This window comes from Anas acuta, chromosome 4 (genome assembly GCF_963932015.1).
Source record: "Anas acuta chromosome 4, bAnaAcu1.1, whole genome shotgun sequence".
Lineage (NCBI taxonomy): Eukaryota > Metazoa > Chordata > Aves > Anseriformes > Anatidae > Anas > Anas acuta.
The window spans coordinates 40,196,938-40,218,620 of NC_088982.1; the positions used below are offsets into that span (position 1 = coordinate 40,196,938).

The 21,683-nt window shown below is 46.6% G+C and overlaps 2 protein-coding genes across 3 annotated transcripts in view; both read right to left on the reverse strand.

Annotated features, from left to right (window-relative positions):
• Positions 1 to 6,327, reverse strand: part of TBC1D9 (TBC1 domain family member 9) — a 69,853-nt gene extending 63,526 nt beyond the window's left edge. Inside the window, exon 1 of the mRNA XM_068680792.1 lies at positions 6,204 to 6,327. Coding sequence (XP_068536893.1) covers positions 6,204 to 6,294 — 91 coding nt within the window. The 5' untranslated portion in view covers positions 6,295 to 6,327. The remainder of the gene's footprint in view (positions 1 to 6,203) is intronic.
• Positions 6,328 to 9,412: 3,085 nt separating this feature from the next.
• RNF150 (ring finger protein 150) overlaps positions 9,413 to 21,683 on the reverse strand; it is a 122,040-nt gene continuing 109,769 nt past the window's right edge. Inside the window, exon 7 of one of the 2 annotated variants that reach the window (XM_068680823.1) lies at positions 9,413 to 17,483. In XM_068680823.1, coding sequence (XP_068536924.1) covers positions 17,365 to 17,483 — 119 coding nt within the window. In that variant the 3' untranslated portion in view covers positions 9,413 to 17,364. The remainder of the gene's footprint in view (positions 17,484 to 21,683) is intronic. The other variant, XM_068680821.1, reaches the window with a different exon arrangement.

Below are 21,683 nucleotides of genomic sequence, written 5' to 3' on the forward strand. Positions count from 1 at the left end.
AGCCCTGCTGGGACACAGACAATTTTTCATGGTTTGCCAAGAGAGGTAGGTACTTTTGGACAAGAGTCAGGCTTCCTCTACAAGAAATGGAAATGATCAGCTTGGAACAGAGAGGCCCAGGAGTGCAAGTCTCTCATCCCCATTGTCTCACGTGCTGAACGCACTGAGCATCAGCCTTGGAGGCCGTGCTGGTCCACCCATGGGTCTTCGAAAGCCAACACCAACAAGCAGGTAGCTCCTCCGTGAGCCAGCGCCCATAAGTCAGAAGAGCAAGGCAGTGAGCTCAGGGCAACATGAAGCTCCTGAGGGACAGTGGCACTTGTGTAAGGGCTGGCAGCCCAATTGCTCTGGCCTTGCCAGGACACCTCTGCAGCACCAGCACGTAGCAAGCCTGACCCTGCCCTCTATGGGTACAACCCAGCCCTCCCAGCCACTGGCTCAGGCAACGCTGCAGGTCCATCCCTAAAAAACAAGTGCTGTGGGATTGATGCTGGGGCATCAGCAGCTCTTCCCCCCAGCAACTGCTTGGCACCAGGGCCTCGGAGGGGGGTCACCCAGCATGGTTTCTTCTCCATGGTTTCAAGCTCGTTGGCCTGCCAGACCTGTGATGTGCAAGGGAAAGGTGATAATGTATGAGGTGGAAAAGCTATTTGCAGTGTGCATCTGCAGAGAGCATCCTGCTGTGCTGCATCAGGCATGAAAGTCTGGAAGTCTGGTGGGGAGTTGCATCTCCCTCCTCCTCTGAAGAAAAGCTCCTTGGAAATAGCAGGTTAAAAGCTTTTTGTTTTTCCTTCCTGCCATTAATGGCTATTCTGTTTAGCTATTCACCCAAGGTAGACGTCTTTCATATAACTTAACATACTGCCTAAAAATAATCTGCAAAACCCATTTCCTTGATGGGTTGACTTAAGGCCCCCATTCAGGGGCAGAACATGCCCGTTCATACTTGCACTGCTACAGGCAGTATTTGCTCCCAGGATAACTAGCTTGGGCACAGCACTGCTGATGGGCTTGCTGGGAAGGATGTGCCACACTTCCAGCTGGCCAGCCCCTCTAGCCCTTTTCCACCCGACCACCCTGTCACTCATACCTTCCTGGCTGCACCAGATGTCATGCAGGTGTACCCTTGGACAGCACAGTACCAGCCAGTTTTGAAACGATCACTTCAGACTAAGCAGCCAGTAGCTGTTTGCTTCAGTTGTGTCCTGGGGACACAGTGACAGCCTTCCTTGCACATGCTGCTGGAGAAACCCCGGTGATGGATGGACCGAATCAGGAAATCTGCAGCCACCACCTCAACACGGTGTGCAATAATGCACATCAGTTTACCTCTGTGCCCCTGCAAAATGGGAAAGCTCACCCAAGAAACACAGCAGTTTCCCCAGTTCCTACACTGAAAGCACCCCAGATTCACCAAGAAGCAGCACGACAGCACTAAGTACGGCTGCTTCGTTATGATAGGAAAATCTATTTCTGCATTACCTCCTTCATTTATAGTACTTTCAACATGAAGCACCTACCTATATATTTATAATTAGAACTGCTCAGATATCTAGTTAATATCAGGAATCTGTCTGGAGGTAGCTGGGATCACGCATCTCCACTGTTAATCAGCCGATGACTTTGGCGAGGCTGACATTTTCCTGGCTATTTTTAGAGCATGACTCAGACGCTGTGCTACCGAGCCTGCAGGATCCCTGTAGGCTGATACCACAGCCTCTCAGAGCTGCACCGAAGCATCGTGCAAGAAGGGAAAGGAAGTCAAAGAGGGCAAAGGCTTTGTTCACACACCTTCAGGGCTTTCTTGGGGAAAAGTAAACACGGAAAGCAAGGCGTTACGGTGAGGAAGTGGGGTACTAGCAACTAGAAGGGAAACCTTTCTACGTGGCTGTCACAGAAATGTTTTCATAATGCATCAGTGACCTGGTAGAAGCAAAATGGAGCCTTGTGAATGCTGTTTCCAGAAGTGACTGAAAACCCAGAAGAGAAAATGTTGAATTTTCACCCAGTCCTATGGGTAATTGAATCCCCTGCATCCTGTGTGTAGTGGAGTCCACTGCTTGTCTCACCTCATTCCTCACCTGGCCTCCCTGAGAGTGGCTGCCATGGAGAGAAACCCCCCACACTTTGTTCAGCAGGGTCCAAGAATAGAGGAGCTATTGGGTGTGGGGAGAGGGAAAGCAGGTGCTAGAGAAGGCCGTCTTGTGAACTGGTTTGTTCTCATCCACAGCTTTGGTATGCATCATTTCAGAAAGGGCTGATTGGGATGCCCTTAGCAGATAGGTTTTCTGCAGGTTTACATCACTGTGCTATCTCTAGGGCCTGCCTGTTCGAGCAGCACACAGCTGGAGTAGAAGCAGTTCCTTGGCATGGGGTTTCTCTCCAGAAAAAAATGATCAGTACCTGAGCCTCCATCAATCAGCTTTAATGAGCTGAAAGTAGTTAAAAACTTCCCAAGAATCCAGTCCCTGCCTCCTGAAGTTCCTGGGTTTTATTTTTAGTTATTTCCCTTTCTGATAACAGACAGGAGAAGTATATTTGGTCTGAAGTGCAATGGAAACTCTGGCTTTGTAGTGGGAAGAAGTCATCTGAGCAGTCACCCATTGCTTGGCACAAATGCCCCGAGCATGTGTCTGTCACCTTTCCATCTCTCATCCCCCAACTCTCATTCTTGCTCGGCCTGCTAATCTCTCATCTGGGTTTTGCTGGGCTGGGTATTACACATCAATGTATTAACTAGGGTTTGAAATTAAGAAAAGTGCTTTTAACTACAGCTCTGTAGCAGATCATAATTAAAATTAGTCATTTACTTAGTGCCATGGTGCCACCAGCTGCCCTGACTGCCTGCAAATTGGTGACACCTGCAGAAGCAGAGGCAGCTCTAAGCCATCACAGCCAGCCTGCCTGCTAGGAGTGGAGGCACCAGCAGGAGGAGGGCTGCTAAAAACCCCGTCCCTCCTGCTGCCCTGCCAGAGCCCTTCCAGCCTGCCCTGACACTTTGTGGGAGTTGAGGCTTCAGGGCCAGCTCCCCTATTGCTTTGAGATTCTCATCTGGTTTATTCTCCCTAGAAGCCATTTTCCTCCATTTATTACCCTGTTTCTTAGATGTCTTTCAATCTTACTGCCTGAACAAGATCCCTGCCAGTGCTCCTGCCCCAAACATGAGTCTGAGAACATGGGTGGGAGTGGGCTGAGCCCACAGCAGAGGCAGCCCACCTCTGAAGTCAGTCGTACTACATCGATTTACATCAGAGTGAGACATAAAACATTCATAATGCATGTAACTGGGCACCGCAGCAAAGTGCATGAATCACAGCAAGCATTTCTTCAGGACCCCACCAGCCAAGAAACAAGCAGTAGAAATATTTAAGTGTAAGGAGCTTGTGTTTTGGTTTGGTTTCATCTTATGAAGATTTAAGTTCTAATTAGTAAAGCTACAATGTTATTTGTGGGCCAGTCATCCTAAGCAGCAGTGAAATCCACAGATCGATAGGGCACTGCATTATAGTATTGCCTTTCATTGCTCTTAGGTTTCATCTCTTTCATGCCCTCATTTCAGACAGGAGTGAATAACTACATGATTGCTTTCTACAACAGAATTTTACACATCTCCTGTACAAGCTTCCTGTACAAACCATACAACAAGTTTTCATATCCACCCTTAATGGCAGCGATAGGGTGGGGGAAGTGCTTTGTGGCCTACAAAGCTTGCAGCTCTCGGGGTGCTTTTCACAGAAAGCTTCAGGTTTTCTGAGTTCTGACAAGAGGTGACCAGAGAACTGCAGACACAAGACTTCACACCAACTAATGTGAATCCTGGTGCTATTTCCAGCACCAGGGGCTCCCAAAAACAGGCCACAGGAGGCACAGCCCTGAAAGTACAGTGATCACCTTCCCTAATATTCATTGCCAGCATGCCTGTTGTATTATGCTTATTGTACAGAACAAATTTCCCCTGCCATCACATTGCCCAGTAACCTTGGTTTCCAGTACTCTGAGCAAGCACACAAGCAGATGATAAATGGAGCTGGGTGACACCTATTAGTGCAGGAGACAGGTGGCTACCAGGTCTGAACTTCTGTAGACATGAACTGAAAAGAGATTACAGACTTGTCACATCCAAAAAAAAAAGTTTTCCTGTCAAAGAAACCCATAAACCAAGAAAAACAACTCATGCACAGGATATGCCTGATAGCCTTCAAGCTCATTCATATATGAGCTCCAAACACAGCATAATCATCTCTTCTGCTTCCTTTTTTTTTTGTGATGAACAAAAACCAGGATAGGGTTGTGAGCATAACCAACACAGAAAGGTATTGCTATGGAAAATAACCTCATTTATGACCAGAAAGAGAATGTCTGAAAGCTTACACTAAAAGGAGAGACAAAAGCAACAGCAAAATGCACCAAAGTAACCATGCTGCCCTGTGCCAGTGACCTGCTGCAAGCTCTCCGATAGGAGACCTCAGAGGGACAGGCAGAGAGGGCTCCTGCCCTCAGGTTTGATGTACCACCTGAAGTGCTTTCAGATGGCTGCTCCCAGCAGACTAAAAGGGACTGGGAAAGGCTTTGGGAGGCCCACACAGTGCCTGACAAGCCCTGTTGGACAGGTTTGAATGAGGCTTGTGGCAGAGGAGACAAGCAGAAAATTCCTTCACCAACCCCATCCCAGCTCACACAAGTGGCCCCAGGTCATTAATTCCCAGATTCCCAGCTCCACTGGTTTCCATAAAAAAAAAAAACAGAGAAGCTCCCAAAGCCACATACAGTATGCACAGCACTGCATCCTCCTCCAGCAAGCTCAGTACCAAAGATCTTTATAAAAAAATAAGTATTTTTACATTTGGCCTTGCAAAGGGAGCTTTTTTTTTCCTTATAAAAAAAAGTAAAAAGAAAATGAAGGTCAATGTCACCTTCCTGAAAAAGGTTAAACGGAAGCAGGAATGCTGTTTGAGCTTGAACAACCTTCATACAAGCTCTGAACTACAGTTTGTGCATGTCCTATTTGGCAGCAGAGGACCACGAACCTTACAAAGGATGCAACAAAGTGAGGGAGAAAGGAGAAATCAGAATGACCATATTTCCTGCAAAGTATTTTAAGACAAAAGAAAAGCATTCAAGTCCCTGACTACCAGCAAGCTTTACAAAATCTAGAGAGCAAGGCTAATCTCTATTTCCATCCAAAGAAGAGAATGGACAGAAAAGATAATATAACCTAATAACAGCAAGAATAACAGTACTTAGGAAGGTTTCTGGTATTACAATCAAGGGCTAACAAGAGCAAGCTGACACCGTATTGCTAGAAAGAAAAAAAATTATATTTACACACCACACGGTTTGGATTTAATGTGCCTTTTGTGCAAAGTCAGACTTCACATCCTGGAGACGGCCAAGTGCAGTTCTGAATTGCTCTGCTTAACCTCTCAGACACATGAGGAGTGAGATGCAGTAGCGTGGATTTGCTCCTTTGCTGGCCAGACCTACTCTCCAGGGAGATGATCTCACAGCTGCATAAAATTATCTCCAGCACAAAAGAGAGAATCTCTCACGGTCAGATGGAGCTGCTTCACCACTTATGAAGCCTGACAAAACAGGCGTGCAAAGCTCAAGCAATAGCTATCAAAACACCAGGCAATTTACTGCTTACGTGCCCCTCATCTGAGGATGCTCTCAGTCAGTGACAGCTTCTCTTGAGTGAACAAACAGCAATAATATGTTTGCCTGAGGTCCTACAGACCACAAATTGAGGTGGATTTGACATCCTCAGGGCCTTATAATGCTGCTATACCCATGACAAGCAGTGTCCTGGCTCTCACACCTGCGCCCCAGGATCCTTCCTCTGCAGGGGCTCCCAGGGACAAGGCAGCCAGCAGGGAGTTCCCACCCCCAGGTATTTGGGGAAAAAAGTCACATTTTAGTAAGTAGCATGCCTTGAGCCCAGGCGAGGCCAAGGGCACTAGGTAGCAGCACACCAGAAGCACACAAAGAGCAACTTGGGCTGATTGCTCCAACAGGTGACAGCCTACCAAGGAAAAAAAAGCCCAGCTTCCTACCAGCCAAAGCACAAGCGAATCCTTCATTGTCATCCCAGAGAACCTCTCCCTGGTGCTGCGCTGAACCCTTGTCTTCCCCCAGAACAGAGGCAAAAGGAGCCCCTACAACAAACAAATTCCTTCTACAGTATCACTAGGGCTGCTTTATACCTTCAGCCCACAGGTCCTGCAGACGCCTTCCCAGCACGCTGGCCTTCCCCCTCCGCACAGCCCAGCAGCACAGCTGACCCGTGCTGGCCATTGCTAACGATGCCTTGCATGCACCTGCATCGGGGAGCCCTGCCAGCTGCTTCTGTTTAGGACCCCACTGAGTGCAGGCAAGGAGAAATGTTTTTTTTTTTTTTTTTTTCCCAGTGCTGATGAGCTGTTTCAGAGCACTTTTCTAGCTGAAAGGCTGTGAAATTCAGTGTCAGTCCTCCATAAGAAAATCCCCCTTCTCTATGCCTTTGGGGCAATTATTACACACAAATAAAAAATCCCAAACCACCACCCTCATCAAAATAACACATTCTTGTGTGATTTTTCTCTTCCATTTTTGGGTATTTTTCTGGCTCTGAGGCCCAAGCCACACTGAGAACAGGACACCAGAGGTACAATGAAGTAGTCCATGTGCTGAGGCTGTGCTGACAGCTTGTGTTTTACCTTGTGGGCTTGAAATTTGGCCTGAGCATGGGGCAGATGCTGGGTGAAGGTGACACTGATGTGCGCCTGAATTTTGGCTGGGTTGTGCCCAGGTGAAGGTGTCTGCATACAGCCCAGGGCTTCTGATATGGGGCTGGAGTGGGATGTGAGACATGGGCCCCCACAAAGTGCGCCACGCTTGGATATGGGTTTTTCCCCACTCAGGTCTGAGTGGGATTCCCTGTACGGGGCAGCCCGGGCAATTCTTGTGAGCCTCTGTCAACCAAAGCCACGCCAAAATAACCCGCTCCTACATGGATACGAGCGTGTGCACCCACAGAAGTTCAACCGATTTGCTTCTTAAACACTCCTTGGTTAAAGCCTAGTCAAGAGGTGGCATTTTCTGCATGCAGGCAGCCAGGCTGGGCTGCTGATTTGGGGAAAAGCCCACCGGAGTCCCAGCAGACAGGAGCACAGCGACCCACCGCCACCACCGGACTGCAGCTGAGGCGATGGCTGCGGCTCGGCACACGGTGTGCGGGGCTGGGAGATGCATTTGCAGGGCGAGGGAGCCTCCTGTTGGGGAAGAGCACTCCTGTTTCGCAGGGACGGGGACGTGTCCGTGTGAGGAGCTCCTCGCAGAGAGAACAGGGCTGAGCGAGGCCTGATGTGGTTGGGGCTTTTACCGCCCAATTTTTTCAACACTTCTCAGTCGCTAAGGCTGCAGCCCCACACGGCACTGCCTCCCCTCTGCCACCAGAAGCTGAGGGCTTGCAGGAAACATCAAATACCACAGGCCTTGCCCCCAGCCTGGGCACTACTGTGCCTGCACCCTGAACCTTCCTCTTTCTGGCCACGCCACGCAATTCCAGAGGGGCCCACGGGGCTTGGAGAAAAGTGGTGAGGATGTGCCCGTGTCCTGTCCACACAAAACATGACTGAGCGAGCCTGGCCCCTGCAGCTGGGACGTGCAGGATGTCTGGAAAGCCAGGAGCAACTCAGAGGGGGCGACTGCTTTGGTGCTGTGCCTTCATGGGCGTCTGCTCAGAGTCAGATGCAGGCCAGGGCTGTGGGCCAGAGCCAGCACGGCTGCCCCAAGCAGGGCAGAGGAACAACCTCGCCTGAGCTCTGGGCTCTGACAGATGAGCTCTGGGGCTCGGCCAACACGACTGAGGCGTTACCACTCCCAGATGTCTGCTCTGTCTCTCTGCCAGGAGCTACCATGCTCCTAGCTAGAACAGGAGGACAGCTGCCTGGGCTTCAGCTGCCGCTGCCGGCCCCCCTGCACAAGCCTCTCCTTGCGACCTGTCAGGGGGCAGGCTGGACTGCGAAGGCAGGGTGCTGAGGGGCAGACGTCCAGCAGCATGGCCAGAGGAGCGTGGTGGTGGCCTGCAGCACAGGGTGGCCCCGGCACGTGAAGGTGGTGATGTGTCCCCTGCTTCAGCCGTGGCCAGGGCTTGCCCTCTGCTCATTTTGCATGGGGCGCTGAGGCTGAGGAACGAGTGTGCTGCAAAACTGCACCCTCCCTGACTGAGCACTGGCTTCTTGTGGCTGATCTATGGTAGATATGAATGCACCAACCCATCTGATTTCTTTTGGACCATAAATCCTCTTATTCCCCATGGGCCTCCCCCAGACCTGCTCACCCCGTGTGGCATTGCTGCTTTCTTGGAGCTGTTTTCCTGGGAGTCCCCAAGACTCGGTGCAGGAAATGCAGCATCCCTTAGGGCACCCTCAGCGTTGCAGCACAAAGCGTGCTTGCTTTCCTAGCACATTTTGGGTATCACGGGACAGGAGGGACCCTGGGTTGGCTGGCACAGTACAAATCTGGATAATTTCTTTTGAGTCCTGAGTCCTCTCCACTGGCTGTGACAGGTCTGAAGGTCACCTCCTGCAATCACAGGAGCGAGAACAATTTGACTTTGGAGGAAAAAAAAAAAAGCACAGAGCAGCATAGCTTTATTGCTGCACTTTGAGTAGAGACAGAGCCCATACGCAGTGGCGAAGAGTGATGTCACCCCAGCCGTAAGTATGTGCCTGCATCCTGGAATTAATTGCCGCACACTCCTCGTTATTTATAGCCCTGCTGCCATTCCCAGCAGCCGCGCACTGGGTTACTTCTGCTGCGATACCCGAGCATGCTGTGCCCACGCGATCTGCAGCACTGGCAGCAGCTGCGTTGTGTGTGCAGATCCCACAGCAACTCGCTCCGCTGCCTGCCGAGCGAACCGGGCCTGCTCCCTCCTGTGGCCGCCCGGCAACTACGTGGTCATAGGGAGAAAAGCACAGACCAGGATCCTGGGCTGGTGATACCTCAAATTGCCCTCTGCCCCCAGCCCAGGGGACACCTTTGGGGACGAGTGGGACAGGGAAGAGCAGCCAGACAACTCCTTGCACGGGCGGTTCAATGCTTTCTGTGGCACGGCAGAGCCGTCGCACCTTAAAGCTATTTTAGCACATGCTGCCCAGGGCCAAGGGTGACCCCAGCTCTTCCTCCAGGATGCGGAGGTGCTCACCTCCTGCCCAGCCACAGCTTTCTGACCAAAAGCAGCTGAAGGATGGGGAGAGTGAGGGCAGCAGCTGCGGCTGGAGGCCAGGCTGCAGCTTGGGTCCCTCCTGGCCAGAGCTTCTGCTTTGCATCGGTGCCAAAGGCAGCAGCAGCCATGTTCAGTGAGAAACAATCAGCGACTTTGACGCATCAGGAAATGCCAGCTTTACTGTCTGTTAGAAAATACGTATGACACAGTAATCAGATTCGTTTTATTAAAAAACTTGCAATAAAATTCCTCAGAATTCACAATCTTAACTTTGATAGTTGCAATATTTTACTAGTACATAATAACACAGTCTCACATATTTACATTATAATCTTCTATATAACAAAAATAGCCGTATTGTACTACTGAATAACGCTTCAAATATTAGCCTTAACATTTTGGTACTTCCCCCAGCTGAGTCACTGTCCATGCTCTTTAGCATTTACAGTATATAACAAAGCAAGATGAAAAAAAAAAAGTGTGTGCCCCATGATTTCAGGCAAATCCCTTTAAGGTGGTAGCTCTCTGACTCCCACATTTTTCAAGAGATAAAGTGCATTGAAAGGGAAGATGTACACATTACAAAGTATCAGCAAAGAGTTAAACTATATGTGCAATGCTGTACAGAAAAAAAGGCTTGCTTCACAAACTGCTACTGCTCTGTTTTGGCAGCAAATTCACAGGTAGCAGGAAAAAAAAAGCTAAGGAAAAGAACTGCCTATGCAAATGCTACAGTATGATTTTGCCCTGGTCTTTCTCTAGGTGTTTCCTACACCGAAGTGTAGCAACCTGAAGAAAGGAACTTTATTTTATTCGTGGAGCTGAAGGGTAGTTCCCACCGTCACAAACAGCACAACACGGTCAGGCTACAGAAAGCGCCGGCAGTACCAGCAAGAGCTTCAGCCAAGAACAGGCCCCGGTCCTGACGGACCTGCAGACAACAGAAGATGCGGCGTGCCAGTGAGTTCACATATGTGTGTGTGTGCATGTATGCAACAACCCTGCCACATCCCCCCAGCTTCCTTGGGCTGTCAGCCCCACTGGGCAGGGGCAGGGCTGAAGCAGAGCCGCTCCCGGTGTCCGCAGCTGGACCGACAGCAGCCTGGGAGAATTTCACTGATACAGAACATTGTCTCCTAACTGGAAATTATTTTGGTAAGCTGTATGCTGATGCATATGGTATTTATTTTGTTCTTTTTTTTTTTTTTCCTTCCCTTTTTAATATTGGCATTTGCTGGTATGGCTGTGCAGTGTGTGAGAGAAGACATTGTTGGAAAAACTTTGGAGCCATCACTGGAAAACAGAATATTTCTGCTATGTTCATGAACTGTGTACAAATGGGACATTGTATTTTATTTTATTATTTTTTTTTTGGTTTGCTTATAAACTACTCTAAATAAAAATAATTCTCTTCTGGAAATGGATGGAATGTATATCTGGACAAGTACAAAACCATTTTAAATGCTCGCTAAATACAAGGAACATCTTGCTATAAAAATAACAGACCCTCCCACCCCATCCCCTCTTTACATTTCTAGTTACAAAACGGTACAGTCATTTCAGGTTCCTAAACATGAAACAAGAAGTGAGGGTGGTATTACATACATACAAAACATTTAGATATTGACATCTATAATAACCGTATACATTCAGAGCAACCAAGCGCCTTGATCTTGTTATTTTTAACACTACATAGGACTGAAAAATCAGGAAATAAAAAGGGAAAATTCTGTTTCTTCTTTTTGTCTTTTTTTTTTTTTTTTTTTTGGCATTCACTCCAGAAAGAACAAACTTCCACCAATTCACAATTAAAATAGTTGGGAGGGGCAAGATTAATTTCAGATGGAAAACTCATCCGTTGACTTTCCATTCAAACTCCACAACGCCTTTCATTCCTCTCATCTCCTCTGTTTCTCTCTTTGAAATACAGCTTGTGCTCAGAAAGCTTTTATTTATTTATTTTTATTTATTATTTTTTTTCTCCACAGAACAGAAGTGCCAGGGAAGATAAAGCGCTGGGAGCTGCTCCTGCCTGGTAGGTGGCAGCTGCGCAGCAGAGGGCACCCTTGGCCCTCGCTCGGCGTCCCCAGCTGCTGCACCCGCAGCCGCAAGCCCACCTGGCTCCCCTGCCAGCTGTGGAGCTATCAATTAGTTCAGGTAAGGGCTTGTCTGAAGGAAAGGACTGCTTGTCTTGGATCAATTGTCCCTATTCAAAAAGTCTGCTAAAACACCTCCACCCTCATTTTCCCTTTCTCCTAAAATATTTCCTTATGTTGGTGTTTGCTGCTGCTTGAACTGAATTGATTTCTATCTGTCAGACTGGTTGCCCCATATACGCTCAAATGCTGCATCTGTAAACCAAACGAGCCTGTTTGCACTCAGTGCTCCTCAGTGAAGCAGCAGCCCCGCTTACGAAGTGGTTGGGTTCCCCTGAATCTGCCCGAAGCCCAGGGCCTGCCTCTTCCTCAGCCCCCACGCTGAGCCATACTGCAGGACATTTATCGGTGAGCCCTTCTATGCTACCAGGATGATGCACAGGGTGCACCCGAGGGCGCTGATCCTCTGCACTGCGGCTGCCTCCCTCCGGCTGGGCGCTACGCGAGGTCAGTGTGAAGTTACCAGAGAGGGGCGAAGGTAGGATCTGCACAGCCTTAGTTTGATCCCACTGTTTCCCTTCCCTGCAGCCAAGGCTCACGTTAGCGCAATCCTTCGTGCCTGGGGCTGGCAAGAAACAGGCTGCTTTTCTCTGCTGCTTCAGTCCTGCAAAACGGATGCATCGCAAGAGCAAACCACGTCCTCCTGCTTCTGTTTGGACTCATCCTGGCCCACAGCTTTAGCAGACCAGTAACTTTCAACCTTTCAACCTACAACCGGGCTCTACAAGAACAATGGGTTAAAAAAAATAAAAAATCTCCATTATTGCTAGTGAATTAGAAGGCCATAAATGACTATCTGTTTTCTTGGTTTGCACAGACTGTAAACTCGCACTCCTGGCTTATTTCACACTCTATGCTCATCAGCTTTCTATGGACAATGACCAGGAAGGAACAAGCCTCTTACAAACACAACCTAGGAGCTGCCCGCTGCCCAGGCTGAAAGGCATCTCCCGCTGCTGAACATAACCTGTGTTGTTGTTTCAGTACAGACCAATCGTCACAATAAGGGCTTGCAGCCTGGAGATTATCCACGAAGGCTCGTGCCCTCATCTTTGCCCGTTAAGCACTGAATCCCCTCAAGGGGCTGCAGCATACATTCAGAGGAAAAAGTTTGTAAGGCAAAAAAATGGAAAATTCATATGATGACTGCACTCCAGGTTTAACCAGAATGGGAAATGTAACATGTTTTACAGAAAATCTGTCACTGTGTACTGATGACTAAAAGCACGTAGAGGTGTTAAGTGATCTGCAGATACCTGCCATGGCAATTCTTCTGTATGCAAACGTCTTCTGAGCTCAACATTTTTCAAGTTGGACAAGCGTTTCTTTTTATTTAGCAAAGGGGAAGAGAGGGTGGATTAACAGGTGCAACAACAAAGACTTCGGATCACAAAATGCATATTCCTTGTGAAACATTGAATTCTGAGCTAGATCTGTCTCCAAGTGCTTGGGTTAATTTTGTTAACAAAGTAAGGAGGTATCACAAACTGGGCATTCAACAAGAGACAAAGTATGGACTTTCTTGCAACAGCATTCTCTGGACCTGACCCAGACGTCACTAAATTAAAGCAGTGAGATCCTAGGGACCTCTCATAGTATACGATCTCAGTATTTTTTTCAAGTTACTTCTATAAAGCCTTTTTCTTTATTGCCAGCTTCTCTCACATATGGAAACACTCTAAATATGGCAGCAGCTTCTGTTTTCACTACAATGCAGTTTCCATAGCTGTATCAATGTACTTGTATATGTGTATGTGGAATTTTAATTCTATAGACTGCTTTAAGAACAAACTGCATGCTACCATTGTCCCTGTCCTGTTTTTGAGGCTTTGATGCAGTCGGGAAAAAAACAAACCTCGAACTCTCAGCAAGTGCCAGACCTGTGCCTGCAGCAGAATGGGTGAGCTGAGGAAGGGAAGCAGCAGAACTGGTGTCTTGTACATCAACATGCACACATGAGATTGGTTTTGAGCACAAAACTCTGCCCATGCAACTTTTTACGTCTTCTACCTATTGAACGGGCCTTTGGGAAAGCAGTTCAGTGAAACCCATGAAAACCAAAGGGAACTCAGGCTCTGCCTGTCCAGCTTTCCTCCTGCAACCCAGCCAGAGTGAAGACAAGCTGGCGCTTTTTCCGCACTGTGCTCACCAACGGGAAATAAGAGAAAAGAGCCTCAGGTGACAGGAACAGGAAGAGTTTACACAGACACACAATGAGCCTAGTGACAAGAACATTTCTCAGAGCTGTGCTTCCTTCTGGCCACCAGCCCCGTGCAGGAGGCGTCCCCCATCCCAGCTGTGCTGTCAGGCAGTGGCTGCTGCAAGCAAAGCCATCCACATCATGGCACGAGTGTGCAGAATTACACACCTGAGCACTTTTTTTTTTTTTCCTCCTGGCTGCATGCTAAAGGCTGCTCTCTGTTCTGAGCAGGCAGGGCTGTGCCCACAGCATCCAAATCCCACCTATTTAATGCCAGAGCCCTGGTGTGGCGGGCAGCAGTACAGAGGAATCACAAAACATTCAGGAAGGGATCGATCGTGCCCAAACCTGCTGATGAGGAGATTTAGTTTTACCCTAAGAGGAATCACAGGGGAGGGATTCACGTAGGCAAAACTGCATGGGCATGAGGGTCTGCAGAATTAAGGCTTTCACATGTGTTACAAACATACCTCTGGGGTCTTAATATTCATGAAGCACCTCAAATTGCCAAGGCATTTCACAGGTTATATACACAAAGGACATTTGAGCCAGGACCTGCTTTAGGAAAACATTTCCACTTGACTCAGTCTTAAATATGCTATAGAAGACCTGTTGAAAATAATGTGATTTCAGAGCAAGTCCAGCATTAGCCTTAAGTGCTTTTCTGAACAAGGACGGATTAAAACATTTACTTAAGTGCTTTTCTAAGTTCTGCCCTCAGTGCTGTGTAACCTGGCCTTGCACTTGTTATCACATAACAGCACTCAGAGCTACACAACACCTGAGGAGAGAGACAGAAACATCTTTCCTGAGCAAAACTGCAGAATTTGGAAAACAAAAGCTGAAAGTCTCCTGACCCAGATTTGCTAGGATGACTCTTCTGAAAGACCATAATATGGTGGTGCACAAAATCATCTCACCCAGCCTAGCACCCTGTTCCTGGCCAGCCTTGGCCCCTTAAGGACCAGGTCTAGGATGGGATACTTACAGAAAGAGCATGCAGAGTGTGATCCCTCCCCAAAACCCTTTCCCAGCTTCTAGAGATATGGGGAGGGTTGCAGTTACAGTCTGTGTGCTGTCCTGTTGCGCACAGCTCCCTTTACGGATTTTGCCTGCAAATGACCCACTTCAGCATCACCTCCTGCCTTGCTTTTTTTCTTTTTGCTTTTTTTTTTTTTTTTTTTCCTCCAGCCTCTTGTGCAAATGCAGACCTCGCTTGCTCTGCTGTGCTGTGGGGGACTCTGTCATTTTGTCCATTAAGTTAATTCAGCTTGTAAAATAAAATGAAGACTTTGTGACAGGTCCTCTGCAACCCAAATGACTCAGCCAGGAGTTCTGTTTGCGTGCTGGGTGCTGCAGGCAGATGTTAGAGGATCACTGACAACTTGGACATCGTGTTCGTGATGTTCCTGTGACATGTAGCACCCAGGCTCCAGCGCTAGGGAAGAAACTGTGCCGGTGTGTGTTCTTTCCGTAGGGAGCCCTGACTGGGTATATAAGCAGCTTCTCTTTCCCCTGAAGTCACTCACAATGAATTTCCCTCCTATGTGGAGGGCCAGTATGAGGTATAAGCACCACTTAAATCCTACTTCAGCATTACTTCCAGAGCTTAAGTGGAGCTGATGTGATTGGTACCTTGTGTGAACTCTTGTGAAGGGGTAGATTTCAGCATCGGTTCCCCTGACAGTGTGGGCCTTTCCCAGAGTGGCAGGGAACAGAGGAGGTATTAAAGAATAAGGAAAATGTGATAACAGAACCACAACTATTGGCGAGAGTGACTCAGCCGCACCCTCCGGAACAGTCTCTAACTTCCTTTTTACAACAGATTTCCAGCTGCTTGCATCTCTTTAATTAAAAAGAGATGTTCTTTTGAATGGCATATAAAAATGTAACAGCACATGTCTGGATCATGGTTTTGAAGCCTCAAACATACCCCGCAATTCAGGGACTAAGAACATCACAAAAAACAAGCTATAAAATGAACTGAACCAAAAGTATGGAGGATAATTCTTCCTTCTTCCTGTAATAAAAATGCAAGTTGTCCAAAATGTTAGGGATGGTTCTAACTGCATTTGTTCCTGAATAAGCTCTGATAAAATGAATTTTGGGTGGGAGCTGTTTTCCACAGCTAATGAATAAATCTACAAGGAAGATTAAATATAGCAAGAACGCTAACAGTTGCATTTTGAGATGCTGCTGTGACTCAAGCGAAGATGTTTGACCTCTCCATGAAATTTCGATATAAGACAAATCATTGATTCTGCTGACCTACTCAGGAGCCAGTAATGTGATTCAAATCATCTGACTGTCAACAGAAAGCATTTACTCTTGTAAAACAGTTAGCTAAGAGTGCTTTTTCACAGTTGAATATTTTGAAAAATGAAATCATAGGTTGAACAAGTAAAAAAAAGCTTTTTTTCCTGGAAAATTCAGTATGGACTAATAATAATCACAGGTCATTATTATTTAGACATTTTGATTTGCGTTACTTCTCCTTATTTACAAATTCCTTCCTCCCTACCCGAAATGTTTTGGTATACATACTTATATAAATTGCAAGTATTCTGTTATGCTTGCAGCAATGTTAACAGGGACTCTGGAGGGCAATGAACCACCTGAACTCTTGTGTTGGGTAACAAGCAGGCAAAAGCTGCAGTTAAAAAAAAAAAAAAAAAAAAAAAAAAAGGAGAAACGCAGAAAGAAAAAAACAAAAACAAAGCGGTAAGTAAACATTTCATCCGGCTGCCTCCTGCTTCATCAACAACTTCTGACACTGATATCAGCATCTCTAGACCCCTTCTAAGAACATTTTTTTTGTCTGCATAATGCACAGCTGTTAACAAGCACCCTCTGGAAATCCCTCAGACACTCTTCCAGAATCTGATCTACTGGGCAGATCTGGTCTGCAAAGTTAAGCAAAGATGCGATGTTACACTAGATCTTTTCCTGCTGTAGCCCTGTAACTTGAAGGAAGGCTGTCAATGTACTGACCGCTACTGGTAGTATACATCTAGCATAGGGTGAAGCTTAATGCTTTTCTTTCCTTCCCTCCACACTGCACCATACTTGTCTCAAATAGAGCTCTATGTAAAAGTCAACATAATGCTGTTTTAAACCAAATCTCTGCAATCTTTGTTATTTCAGAGCTCTCTTACAGATAAAGGCCTTCAGAATACACAGTTTCAAAGGCTCCACTTAATGAAAGCAGGCTTCACATTATTACAGGGTGCTGGTGCACCATCCTTCTGAAGCCCTGTGTACTTCATGAAGAAGCAACAGGCAATGACACATCCTGGAGTTGGATCACGAAGTGACCAGTGAACAGGAATTCAGGTTTCTGGATCGAACTCTTGAAAAAGCTGGGCGTCAGTCAACAAAAACGGTGTGTCTATCCATAACAAACTATAAACAAACAAATGTAACAAACGTACGTCTTCCCCCCCCCCCAAAAAAAAAGGAAACAAAAACCCGAGCGAACAAGTGTAGAAAACACTCAAGCTGTCATTTCAGTTGCGTATTTATGAGCCATGAAGAGTTACATGACTGCTCTCAAGCACGTGGGTAAACTGGAAGTGTTCATCTCCCATGTGAACAAACCAAACGTATGTAAGATGACGGAACTGCATCCAGGCAGACACAACTGTTGCTATTGCTTTTCGTGACCATCTCAGAATGGAGTGTGCAGGAGTGACAGTGCTCTGGAGGCATGTGCATGACTGGTCCAAATCCTAGGAAGCTGACTCGGTCCCTCCCTGTGACCCTCCCCTGTAGTTTAGTGTCGGAGCTCTGTTTGTTTTTCAAGACTTCACCTCTTCGCAGTCTTGATCAGTAGAAAGCTCCACATCGGAGAGTCCAACCTCCATTGCCATAATCAGTGAAATATCTGAATCACTGCTGACTGCTGGCTCCTGTTCATCTGTGAGGGTAGAAAAGACAGGAAAAAGGCATTATGTTCACATCTTGCTTACATGTCAAAGGATTACCATTTTTCAGGTTTGCAGATAGGACCCAAAGGCAGATCCAGGTTTCTCCACAGCTGAGGTTGTGCTCAGTTTCCAAACTTTGCTCTTACTCAATATCTAAAACATTTCAAAAACATCACAGATTCGACCCCATCTGTAGAGAGAAACATGATGACAAGGAGCCTGGATGAGTAGTACTTTCTGCCCTTCCTCATCCTCCCAGGGCTCTCTGTTCAGGCCTTTCATCCCCATGACCCTCCTCTCACACACCTGCGCACTTCCCTCACCTTCTTCCCCCTCCCTGTCCTGCCATCATCCTACTCTCTCCCCCAGAGGCAACAAGGTAAGGACAAAGTCATGGGAACAGTGGAACGGGTTGGTCATCGGGAAAATTTCTAGTCGGAAAAAAATCTGCCCAGACCCTCACTAGGTGATAAATTATGTTCTCAGAGGCTTTCACAAGGTTGCTAGGCAAATTGCTGGAAGGACCAACATGGGAGTCATTAGTTCTGCCCCAGCACATGAGACCAGGCTACTTGCCCCCTCTGGTGCCTTCTCTCTCATTTTCAGGCCCCTTTTCTGCCCACCCTCTGCGTTGATTTCCAGGCACCTTGTAGGTTCCTGATCCAGTCCAAAGGGGCCTACCTTAATTCGCCACGATCCCGAATACAGAAAGAATCAGATTATTGACTTTTGCGAAACTGAAAATCCCATCAAAACTACAAGTGTGGGAGGAATAACTTATTTTTGTTTTGATCCTGCAGCGCTTACTCTGTATGTATTTAGTAGCAGATAAAAGCAACAGATTTTAAAGGACTAAAAGCTAATTTTATTTCAAGAACACTCAGGAGAAGCAGAGTGCATTGGATCTCTGGGGAGATTTTCAAAGGCACAAAAATCACCTGGGTGGCTGAGTCCCTGAGAGAAGAAGTTGATGGTTTCTGTGTTCAAGCAGTTTAATTACAACGATGGTACTTACACCGTAACAATACAAGGTATTAAAATCTGTGGCAGTTTTTCCTTTGCATATTTATTTTTCAGACAATAGAAGCAGAGCTTGACTGATGCTAAAAAGTCTAGAAGTTGAATATCTAAAAAATAACAAATATGAAAGATTACAGGGAAGCCACGAAAACAATAACTCCTCACAGTTTATGTATTCACTTGAAGTTAAGTGAGCACAATTAGTCTTCTCTCAAGAGCTACATGATTTTTAAGTCAGTTCCAGAGAAAAAGCATTTATTTATTTGTGCTGTGATTAGACCTCATGTTCTGGAGAGAAAGCTTCAGTGAGGTCTGCATTATTCAAACTGAAAGAACCAGCGTGTTCCTTTAGAACCCTCCCCATTTTTCACCCTGGATTATTTTTATACTTTCTTGATTGCAAGATAAATAATTAATACATACAGCCTCTCTATAACTGTGCATTTTTTCCCCCCATCAATATGACAGTAGCAAAACGCTTCAAGGCATTGCTTCAGACTATAAATATTTCTCCTGGGGGTGGAGTAGGTCCTTACAAACTGAATGGTACATCACACAGACCTCAGTGGGCTCCAATGACATGGACCCGTTGGGTGAACTGCTAGACCCAAGAGTGCAGAAGTACAACACCACAGCCTAGAGCACCGAGTGCAGTGGTCACAGCTCCCTGAGCCAGAACCATCTGATTCCAGACCACCGGAACCAGCGGTGATGAACTGGAATTTGTCAGTATAACTAATACAATTCTTAAAAAACAATGACAATAGTGGTTTAAATGTTGACCCAAGAGAAAGTTGACAATCTCCTGACAGCGTCCCCAAGGCATGGCAGTGTTAAATCGCTGCTCGGAGCGTTTAGAGAGAAAGGTGATTTTCATCTGAATGAGAGCTATGCAGGAAAGAATGGGCTGAATGGTGGGAGCGAGGCACGTGCATGCTGAATGGGCAGTCCAAGTGCCCAACACCAAGTGTCACAGAGCCAAGGGAGAAGTGTTTGTGGTACTGAAACGTTACTACAAGATTTGCCATTCCTTCCTGGGCTGCACAGCAGAAAAAGATCTCAACTGCCTTCAAACTGGACAGAACAAAGCAGATCTACAGCTCGCCTACCAACTTTCTAACCCACCTAAGTACAGAAGCACAAGCTTTTCAAAATAGCAAACTTGAATTTTACATTAAAAACTTTATATAATTACAGCAACTCTTCCTTCTTACTCCTACAGGCTTTGCAGTTTATTTTCTTTGGGACTGAAGTGCAGGTCAGTAAGAAAAATGAACAAAGGATCCTAAAAATGTCCACGTGCTGGCATTGCTTCTCCAGTTCTGCAGAAGTGCCCAGAAACGTGGACGCTCCATCTCCCTCACTTGTTAACAGTACAGTTGTTCAACATCCTAAAGCTGCAGCCCGCTGCTTCAGCAGAGCGAGGAGGAAAACTTGGACATCACCACTCCTCACTCCTTTCCCTTCTGCAGAATCAACGCTGACATTTCTTTGGCAGATGCAGGCAAGACAAGGAAATTAATGCATCCCTCAGCATTACGTGCTCGGTCCTGTAAATAGAGTCCTACTACTGACCGCAACACGCACATGACGGATCTCAGGGAGGCTGCTGAGGTTACACCATCTGCTGGGATCTTTGGGTGCAGATCTGGCTGCAAGTCTTCAAACTGCTCTGCTCTGCCTCCCCCACACAGCACAGCCTTTCTAGACCGGTGAGAGGGTTTTTGTTGGCCAGCTGCTCAGTAACGTGAGCCAGCACAGTTAGGGACCTTTGTTAAAGGTAAGCAAACTGCAAGTGCCAGGAGCTTGGCCTGCATTTTGCATCCCTGGCTTTTGGCTCCCATTTACAGTGACAAAGCTTACACAGTCGCACAGCTTCTCCAGGGCATGCCTGCCTCACTGTTGAGAACTTTTATCACATTTTTACTAGTTTTGTAAAATTTATTGTCTGTCTTGGAGCTCTGAAGTAAGGTGAGGATCTCAACTTTTTCAGTGAAGGTCTCAGCTTTCACTTAAAAAGAAATCTTGAGAAGCAAAAAGGAATTTATTTATTAAACTTTTAATTCCAAATATTTACACATTTTTATTTTGTATCACTTGTGATTTTGGATATTTAATATTGACAGCCCTGCCTAATAACAAATACTATATAATACTTCCACCGTGTTTTATAGCATTTCACGCCAGAGGCATAAAGCCTTTTGCTTAATGAAGCAAAAGGCACATCCCAATCTGCTTCTCAGTCTGAGCGCTAGTGCCTACAGCCAGCAACTGTAGACCTCCCTGCCACATTCCTCTCATGTCAGCGAAACGCAATACACCACAGCATGCTGCCTACTTCCAGACAGACTTTTTCCACTTACTTACATTCCTTGACACACATTCATTTGAGAGAGGCACAATAAAGCAAACTCTTTCTCTAGTCAATGTTACTTCAAACTTATTTTTGCTAACATGGGAAGAATGTTACCCCATAGATGTGGAACTGCCCTATGCAACAGTAGTAAAGCCTCACTTGCTGCAAAGTTCATTAAGGAATGTTTATATTGGAGTATAACTGCAATCAAACAAGGATGAAAATAGCAAATTACCCGGGTGCTTTAAAACAGTAAGACTTCACACTAGTAAGACTACACACTAGTAATGGTTATCTACTGCTGCTGCTACTCCTGACGCTGAGTAAGTGTGTAGCTGTCACAGACTAATGAATATGCCAAAAGAAAAAAGTTAGGCTGTAGTTTCTAAGAATTTGACACTATTTGCAAGAGTCTTGGGAAGGACTTAAGCATTCAGCACTGAGTGAAAAGTGCATTTACAAAAATGCCACATGCTGCACGTAAACATACAGGCATTAGCACAAACCGAGATGTAATTGTAATGACTTAAGCAAGGAAGAGGAGCACATCATTGAAACTGTGGTGGGTTTTGCACTTACTGAGGCCTCACTCCTGCTCCCCACTGTACTCCTTCCAAAGAGGCTGCATCTGATTGCACTCTGACATCCCTAGGACATGGGCTGTGCAGTGGGGCTCTCCTAAAATTGCTCTTCCTTGCCCCAGATGCTGAGATTCCCTACATGCTCACAGGGCTGGTAAAGCTGCAGAACCCGCTGGCTGGGCTAAGAGGTCTGCAAACAATCTGCATCCAGGAAATCGACAGAAAAAAAAATA